The sequence below is a fragment of the Leptonychotes weddellii genome, chromosome 3 (assembly GCF_054177405.1).
Source record: "Leptonychotes weddellii isolate Sample4059 chromosome 3, ASM5417740v2, whole genome shotgun sequence".
NCBI classification, from domain to species: domain Eukaryota; kingdom Metazoa; phylum Chordata; class Mammalia; order Carnivora; family Phocidae; genus Leptonychotes; species Leptonychotes weddellii.
This window is the reverse complement of record NC_138371.1, coordinates 119,794,609-119,803,518: the sequence shown is the minus strand read 5'-3', so window position 1 is coordinate 119,803,518 and position 8,910 is coordinate 119,794,609. Positions and strand designations below refer to the sequence as shown.

The following is an 8,910-nucleotide window of genomic DNA, read 5'->3' as shown; positions in this document are numbered from 1 at the left end:
TCCTGAGTTAGCTATCTCGCTCAAATGAGTCTGGCCTCTCTGAGGATCCTGGCTGATGATTTCTTGGATTGCTGAGGTGTTTTCTTCTTTTCAGGGAGGAATATAGTAAGAAGGGAAAGAGCTGTTCCTCTGCCAAGTCGCTCTGCCTCATCCTCCCACCCCATCCTGGCCCCAGACTACACAGAGGTTCCTCACCTAGTGTCACCCCCACCCAGGCCCCAGGGCTGGCTGCAGACTACACCCCCGTTTGCCCACAGACCTCGGGGAACACAGTGTCCCTGCAGTGAGCACATTGGGAAACAAAATCTTGTTCTCTTGTGAAGCCAATGAAAGAAAAAAAACCAGAGTAAACATTTGAGAGCTGTAATGAGATCAGAGGATTTTAGAGATAGAAAGGAGCATATAATCTGGGGGCCTTATTTTTTAAATTAAAACTAAACTTCTTTTTACAGAAGCAGTACTTGTTTATTATGGAAGACTGAGGAAATACTGATGAACAAAAAAATGGCATTTGAAGCCTTCTGTTGTCCCACTCGTGGAGGACAAGATCCATGTGCTCAGGCCCCTGCCCAACCCCCGTCAGGCCTCCCAAGTCCACAGACGGACGGGCTGCCCACACCCAGGAGGCCCCGTTGGTGCTCTGTGACCTGTGGGCGACAGATGGCAAACTGCAGATCCAGGTGGTGGGCTTGCAAGCACAGATTTTATAAGCACACAGGTTGACGTTGGAGTTGTCAGGATGACGTACCTGGGAGGAATAAAGCGGCTGGGGGCTCTCCGTGGCCTGATGGCGCTCACGGGCAGGCAGAGCCACACATGTCTCCCTTAGGAAGGGGAAAGAACTGAGAAGCCAGTCTCCCAGCAAGCCTGGCCTGAGTCTCTCCTGGTGTGTGTGCTTCCCTGAGAACATCCCCTTTGCATTTAGAACAGGATATGCAAAGCTTCCTCAGATCTGTGCATCGGAGGGCGAATCTGTGCCAAGTCTCCAAGCCAGGTCTCCGTGGGATGCTCCACAGCACCAACACACGCCTTTTCCTAGGGGGGCGTGGGTGTAGCAAAAATCAGATCATAAGGCACGCACAGTTTTGGAACCGGATCTCTTCATTTAATGATATAGTGCAGACAATTTTCCTCTCCCACAGACATTTATCTATGGCAGAGTTTTCAGGTTGGAACAGATTTCTTGTACAGGTGTTCCATAATTTATTACCTCCCTCTCCTCTCACTAGTGCTGCGATGAGCAGCCTCATTTTCCAGATCTTTAATTATTTCTTAGGATGAACTCCAAGGATATCTATCCAAATGTTAGGCTTCTGAGAAACTGGCTTTCGGAAAGGGGACAGCAATGTTGGAGATTGTGCTCCCGGAACGCTGTGGCGGGCCCGCGGGGACGGCAGCCTCTGTGCTTGGTTCCCCGCCTGTAAACAGGGCGACAGCAGTGCCCCCCTCACGGGGGTGGTGAGGCCACATGCAGTGTATCCAGGGGGCACCTCCGGTGTCTGGGGGGTGGGGAGCTGGGGTGTCTGCTGTGACTGCGGCTGGGTTTAGTTGCCTTGTTTGGGGAGGAGGTCTCTCCTCTTTGAAAGTTCCTCGTAGAGTTGGGGAAGGCAGATCCCTAAGAGAGCCCCGCTCCCCTTCCCTGCCCTTCCAACAGGCTCCCAGATAATTCTGATTGTCTCCTTAGGGATGATTATTTACCTTTGCACACTCATTATTTCGAGAAACCTGGGTGGGGGTGAGGTGGCCTGAGCCTGTCCCCAGATCCCCAGCGGTCTCCCGTTGACTTCCCTGGGCCCCTGTTCATGCCTCTTGGGCCCGGAATGCCCGCATTTACCAGCCCCCTTGGCCACCAGGCCGCTGTAGTCGGGAGGGCTCCCGGAGGAGGGGGCACCCTAGCTGCACCCCGACCCCAGCACCGCTCCCCTCCGCCACGCACAAGGCAAACCGGAGACAAAAGCTCTGCTTCTGAAGCTGAAGCTTCTCCCTTTCTCGTACCAACGTGCCCCTCTTAAATGGAAATGAAGCAATTCCCCAGTCCTCATTACACTGGTTTTAGGTCATTCCTGGGGAGATTCAATCCTGTGGCTGCTCAGATATTTTTAGATGAACCGAAAGCCGCATGGAAATTAAAGGCTGCGACCTCCCCGGCGTGATGAGCCCTGGATGGCCGAGTGCCCTCGGGCCCACCGCTCCGGCAGCGGCCCCGGCTGCCTCTGCACAAGGGCGCAGGATGAGCACCTGGAGAGGGAAGGCGCCCCTAGGTGCGAGGCAAGGGAGCTGGCTGGGGGCACACACAGCAAGCCCCCACCCGGGCCCGTGTGGGACGGCAGTGTGCACAGATTTCGCCCTTGACCTCCCGGTCCTCCTGATCTGGTCTTTATGGGTGTCTCAGTGGAACCCAGTGCTGCACCCTGGCCCCTCCTCAGGAGGCGGAAGGAGCACAAGGGAACTCCAGTGATGATGCCCGAGAGCACGCTGCATGCTGCCTGGGGGCCACCCGAGCCCCTGCCCGTGAAGTTAGCGCCCAGACCTGCCCCTTTCCCAAGTGGGTTGTGCCCCTCTGTTCTCTGCTGTACGCACTCCGGGTGAGGGCAGGGTCTGTCCCGCGGGCTGTCGAAGCTCAGGCCCCCAGCGCAGGCTAGCACTGAGCACGTGTCCAGTCATACCTGAACTAACTCCTGCCTTGGCGTGTGGGACCCATACCTGAGATGCTTGGAACACCCCCCCACCCCGCACCCCACGTGCACCTCCACTGCATCACGGCTGTTGCCCAACCCCGGGGCTGCTTGCTCATGCTTTGCAAAGAACTCCATCCGGGCCTCTTTGATGAGTGAGTGGTTTATTCCCATGCTCCCTGGGAAAACTGTAAAGCAGTGTGGCTCTTTGGAACGTCAGGATTTTGAGTCATGGGAGATAATCCACCAGGATTGGTCTGCAGGGTCAGTGAGCAAAAGTGGGGCACACTCAGGGCGCACAGAGGGCAGAGGTGGAGGTGGGAGTGCCTGGCAAGGCAGCCCTCCGAGACAGTCGACACCAGCAGCAGGGAAGCTGATGGGTGCTGGCAGCCTCACACACAACGAGGGAGCCCCACCGGGTGCGTTTAAGGGCAAGAACGTCAATGTGGAAGTTCTGGATCGGGCTTTTAGAAATAGCTGTCACACCTGACATATGGAGGTACGACCATACCTAAGATCAGGTAAGAGATCTGGACGCTTGCCTTTCATTCCTCCAGGATGGACGGTGCACGCTCTTCACAGTGAGCCCAGGGAACGTGGCATGCTCCTGTGGCATCTGTCGCTGGGGAGCCCAGCGCCGCCCACAGGGGAGAAGAGTGACCTCCCGCCATCCTTATTCCCTCTGAGCCGTGCAGGCCAAGGGCACCTCTGCTAGGCTCTCTCCTGCTCAGGGGTGGGGAGGGGGGCACCAGCCCTCACCAATTTCTTTGTGGGCGAGCCTGGGAAACACCAAGAAGAGAGGTGGCAGCTTTCGTGGCTTCTCCCAAGAGCATAACGAAGACCCCTCGGGTCTGAGCACAGTCATGACTGGCGCCTCCAGAGGGGGGCTCCTCGGGGCCAGGGAACTTTCCAGGTGCTGCTGGCAACTGCTAAGATCCAAATTAATGTGTATCCCAGAATCAGCCTTGTTTTGGAAAAGAGCCCATGTGGTACATTAATAAAATGCAGTCTTGACAAAACCGCGTCACTCACCTTGTTCTGTGCATGGACCCTCGTTCCACTAAGTGCTGTCCTTTCTGATTGTAGATCATGGGTGTTCAATTTCGGAACCAACATTCCTCCCGAGGAGACTGGTACCTGAAATAAATATGATAGACATTCACAAACAACAACTTACAAAACCCTCCCAACCCTCTTCTCTGTCAAGCAGTGTATTAATTTTCTTGTTGGTGATGGAAGAAATGACCACAAACTTAGTGGCTTAAAACAACGCAGATGCATTTTCTAGGTTCTGGAAGTCAGAGGTCTGAAATCAAGGTGTCAGCAGAGCTGTGCTCCTCCTGGAAGTTGGAGGGGAGAATCTGCGCCTTGCCTTCTCGAGCTTCCAGAGGCCACTTGCTCTCCTTGACTTGTGACCGCACCACCCAGATGACCTCTTCTTCCAGCCGCGCATCTCCTCCTTTTCTTCTGGCTCTCCGGCCTTCCTCTTATAACGACCCTTGTGATGATACTGGACCCACCTGGATAGTCCAGGATACTCTCCCTGTCTCAGTATCACCTCTGCAAGGTCCCTTCCTGCCAAGGAAAGGTGACATAGTCATTGGTTCCAGGAACGAGGACATGGACATCAGGGGTGGGGGGAGCGGTCATTCTGCCCACTAACGCAGAGAAAAGGCAGCGTCCGCAAACTGCCTTCCTCCTGGTTTCTCTGATTTGGGTCATTTTAACCCATTAGGAGAGAACCGGCTCCATTAGCCCGGCCCCTCCCATCTGAGCAGCATGTTCTCAGGGAAATGCACCTGCCCACCCCTGACCTGAATGCCTTCTGCAGCTGCCCCTGCTCTCCAGAAGCCTCCCTTTCCTGATGCTCTGCCAACTCTCAGATGACATCAGGGCAAAGCCTTCGGTGAGGGCTGGGGTCTCTAACACGGCTCGTGGATGGTTCTTCCTCCCTTTCCACAGGGAATTCATAGGCCATGTGTGGGCATCAGCCACCCAGCCGTGACAGGAGGTGGGAGTAGGGAGACGAAGGTGCTCTTCGGAGCGGGCTTCTGAGAAGCCTCTACCGCCCAAATGAGGATTCAGGAATCCCAGTCCACATGTCAGGAACTCCTGCTGAAGTATGTGTGTCCCGAGGAAGAAGCACCAGGCAGACCCCCATCGTGACCTCCCAGCTGTCTTCAGCTCCTCTCTAGGCCCACCCAGATGCTGTCCAGTCTGGCCCCTGACTGCCTGGTTTCAGGTGACCAGAGAGAAAGCCCATGGGCCCACCGGACAGAATTCGGTTCCTCCCATGGATGTGGACAACATGCCCCCCTTAGGACAGTTGGGGCAGCAAATGTGGGACCACCGACTTGCCATCAGGAACAAAATCAAACCTGGAGAACTTCCCAAGAGGTCAACTCGCTGCTCTGGGGTCTAGTTCTTCCTGCAATGCAGGGATCAGGGCAGTCGTGAGAATATACACACCTGAGGAGGCAGCGTGCTCTGGCAGGGTGGCGGGCAGCGGACTGTGCCGTGGGGCCCTGCCGCTCAGTGGCCCTGGAGGAGGGTAAGTGGCCCCCTACGCTGCCGTCCCCCACCCACCACCCACCACCCACCACCCACCACCCCAGAGTGTTTTCAAATCCAAATGCTGTCACTAGCCCTGTGATGCTTCCTTCTCTGGTCCCATGACACTTTCCTCTCCCAGGACTGGGGCCTCCTGTCCCGAGAGGAAGAGGAGGGGGAGATACCAACTGCAGCGCAGTCTAGGAGCCCACGGTGGGGAGAAGCTGATACATGCGTGTATGTTTGTTATATCTGGTCTGCGCACAGAAAAGGACGAGCAGGAAATAAGAAATTTAGCAATACTGCTTACGTCCCCAGGGTGGGATGAAGTGAAACATTGGCTTTCTTTGCTATCCATTTCTGCACTCTTTGAATTAGAATATTTTACAATGAGCATATAATTCTAGGATTATTTCTGTTATCATAAAACATACATTTTTAACAAAATGAGAAAAAATACTATTGAAGTGTATGTGACCTGGAGAGATAGTCACACTATACAGAATAAGAAGTTGCAACACGGCAGGCACAACAGAATCTCATTTTTTGCGAGGAAAGGTGTCGAAACAGGAAATATCTCCAAGGATGATATTTTGGTGCGCTAAACTGTTTAAAATGCTTATCTTTGAATGGTGGGACTCTTATTTATATGTCCTCATGCCTTTCTGTATTTTTTTAATATTTTTTTGTTTTTTATTATTTTTTAAAGATGTATTTGTTTATTTTGAGAGAGAGAGCGCACGTGCATGCTCATGTGTGGGGCAGGGGCAGAGGGAGAGAATCTTTCAATCTTTCAGGCTGAGCGAGGAGCCTGAAATGGGGCTCAATCCCATGACCCATGAGATCATGACCTGAGCCAAAACCAAGAGTTGGACACTTAACCGAGCGAGCCACCCAGGCGCCCTATCTGTATTTTTTTTTTTTAACATGAGGTAGGAAACACACGAGGGTTCCAAATGGCAGCACCCTGGGCTCTTTTCTGGGCCACTGCTGGGAGTTTCTGCTTGGCCAGCTCCACCCACCGCTGCCAGTTCCTGGCTCAGACCCGAGCCCGCCGGAGAAGCCTGGCACCACGGACAGGGCCCTTGAGGGCGCTCAGAGTCTGGATCTGGGCACCTACCAGCAGTGTGACGGAGGGCGAGTCACCGTAGCAACTTCAGCCTTGGTTTCTTTACTTGTAAGAGGGAGATCAGAGCTGGCCAGCCCCCCTCCCAGGATCAGAGGGGTTTGTAGCACGAGAAAAACGCGTGCGTGGGCCGGGAAGCTCTCGGTGCGTGTCTGTTGTCGATTTCATTTCTGTCTTGTTATTTGTAATTCCGAGTTTTGACTTTCATCCCAGATAGCATTCTTAGGTGTCCATGTCCCAATTTATTTTTGGAGGGGCCTGCCTTGTTAGTATATGTGGATTTTGAAGTCTCATGAACACTTGGTCTCCAACAGCTGTTCCCCTCCATCCAGTGGCCTTGAACACTTTCTTTGTATTCACTGCCCGTGGCGCTCTCTGTGATTTAATTTGCGAGAAGCAGAAAGGACCTCTGCCAAAAGCTATCGGCCCCGTCAGCCTGCCACGACGGATTGTCATAAATGACTCCTGAGTAAAGGAAATGAAGGCTAGAAGGAGGGTCCACACAGCAGGCCTGCAGCTCCCTCCTCCGGGAGGCCCAGCTGTCCATGCCCAGCGAGGCTGAGGGCTGGGCTTGCTCACCGGGCCTGTCTGGGCACACCTCCTCTCTCCTGGCCTTGGATGCAGGAGAGCCAGGGTGAGCCCCTCTGCTCCTCCCCACCCTACCCAGGAGATGGTTGTGTGTTTTGTTTCCTGCTTCATCCCCTAGGAGAACACACCTGATTTAAATGTTAACAGAGTCACCTGCAGGAGGATTGGCTGCACCATTCATCCTACCAAATTCTCTCCTCTAGGGTACAGCCAAGTGGTAGGTGCTTTTTAAAGACTCCTGGAGAAACAGCACAGTTTTTAGCAACAGGCCCTTCAAGGGCTTCTCTATCTTTTTAAAATCTCACTCATCCCAAATCCGCAAAACAGGCCTTTCCCTGCCCTTCTCCCATGCCCACCCACCTGCCAAAGGAGCAGATCTGAGATATCATTTGCTTCTGTGTGCTTTCTGCCTCCCAGATCACCAGCTTCATCATTATAAAGAACCTGTGTAGCTCTTCACACGCAGCACACATTTCTCCTCCCTGAGAAGGAGGTGAAGCATCTTTTTTTCCTGACCACTAGTGATTTATAATCCTTGTGACTCCCAGCTGGGTTTCTGAGGCCCTGCCCATGTACCTTCAGAGTCTTTTCAGGCCAGCAAAGAGAAACAGAATAATAATCTGCTGAAAGAATAACATAAAAATATGTAAGTAATGTACGTATGTATGTGCGCATGTGTGTGTGTGTGTAAAATTTTTTATTAAAAGAATTGGAATCAAGAGAATCCCAAAGAGGTTTGGTGACTTATCCAAGTTCCCAGCAAGGGCATACAAAGTGGAAAACAAATGGCAAATTTCCCTTTTCTTGACTCATTAAACCACATTCAGTCCCAGGCGACACTGATGCCAAGAGAGTGGGAATGTATTCCATTGTTTGCAAGTCATTATTCCCTGAGGATGAACTTGGCACCAGGAGCTCTTCGCCCCACTCATATAGAGCCCATTACAGGCCTGTTGTTAACACAAATCAATGTCATTCTCCTCCCCCAAAGCCCTTCAACATCCGGGGTTCCCTACTGAACTAAGCAAAAAACTCCTTGGCCTGATGTCGTAGACTTCTTTTGGAGAGGTACCCCAACCCCTCATCTCAGGGGTGGGCCCCACATCCTGTCTAAAACAAAAAAAACACATAACGATGTTGTTACCCTGAGCCAGGCACTGTGTTTGTCCCATGTGGCCTCAAGCTCCCCCCTCCCCCAAGAGTGTGGAAACAGAACCCTTGCACTGAGGGCAGGTTGACTCAAGGGCGCCATATTTGGCCCACGTGCATGGAAGAGCAGAGGAGGAGAGAGCGAAACAGTTGTGATGAGTCTGTGGACAACCGTCCCAGAGAAAGACGTTTACCCCGGTTCCTCACAGCAGTGCTGTCCTATCCCTGACCCGCCCAAAGCCCAGCTGTGCCTCTGCCACCGAGTTCTGTGAGGGCTGTGCCCTTGTAAGCCCACTAATAAATTATTTTTGCCCATTTGGCTTGAGTGGTTCCTGTTACTTATAACCTAACAGTCCCGAAGATACTCAGCTTAGCTAGAAAGGCTGCCAGTTATTCTGTGCTAATCAGCCAACATTCAAAATAACAACATCCAGGGGGCACCTGGGTGGCTCAGTCGGTTAAGCATCCACTCTAGATTTTGGCTCAGGTCATGATCTCAGAGTCGTGAGATCCAGGATTCTTTCCTCTCTCTCTGCCCCCCGCCCCCTGCAACCCTTGGCATACATGTTCTCTCACTCTCTCTCTCTCTCAAATAAATAAATCTTTTTTAAAAAAATAACAACATCCAGGTGGTACTGGCAGGGCACTGTTGGAAATGGCTAACAGAAGCTTTGGTCACTCATATTTGAGTGTGAACCAGTTTGGTAACTTCCTTTCCTCCAAGACTGACCAGATAGGATCAGGGACGTTTGGGGGATTCAGAGTTTTGATGAAGATGAAGATGAAGATGAAGAAGAAGAAGAAGAAGAAGAAGAAGAAGAA

General features: G+C 52.6%; 1 protein-coding gene across 1 annotated transcript in view; it reads right to left on the bottom strand.

Annotated features, from left to right (window-relative positions):
* Nucleotides 1–457: 457 nt before the first annotated feature.
* DHRS12 (dehydrogenase/reductase 12) overlaps nt 458–8,910 on the bottom strand; it is a 43,627-nt gene continuing 35,174 nt past the window's right edge. Inside the window, 3 exon segments of the mRNA XM_081815503.1 lie at nt 458–1,035; nt 3,708–3,812; nt 5,083–5,144. Of these exon segments, the coding sequence (XP_081671629.1) occupies nt 922–1,035; nt 3,708–3,812; nt 5,083–5,144 (281 nt within the window). The 3' untranslated portion in view covers nt 458–921.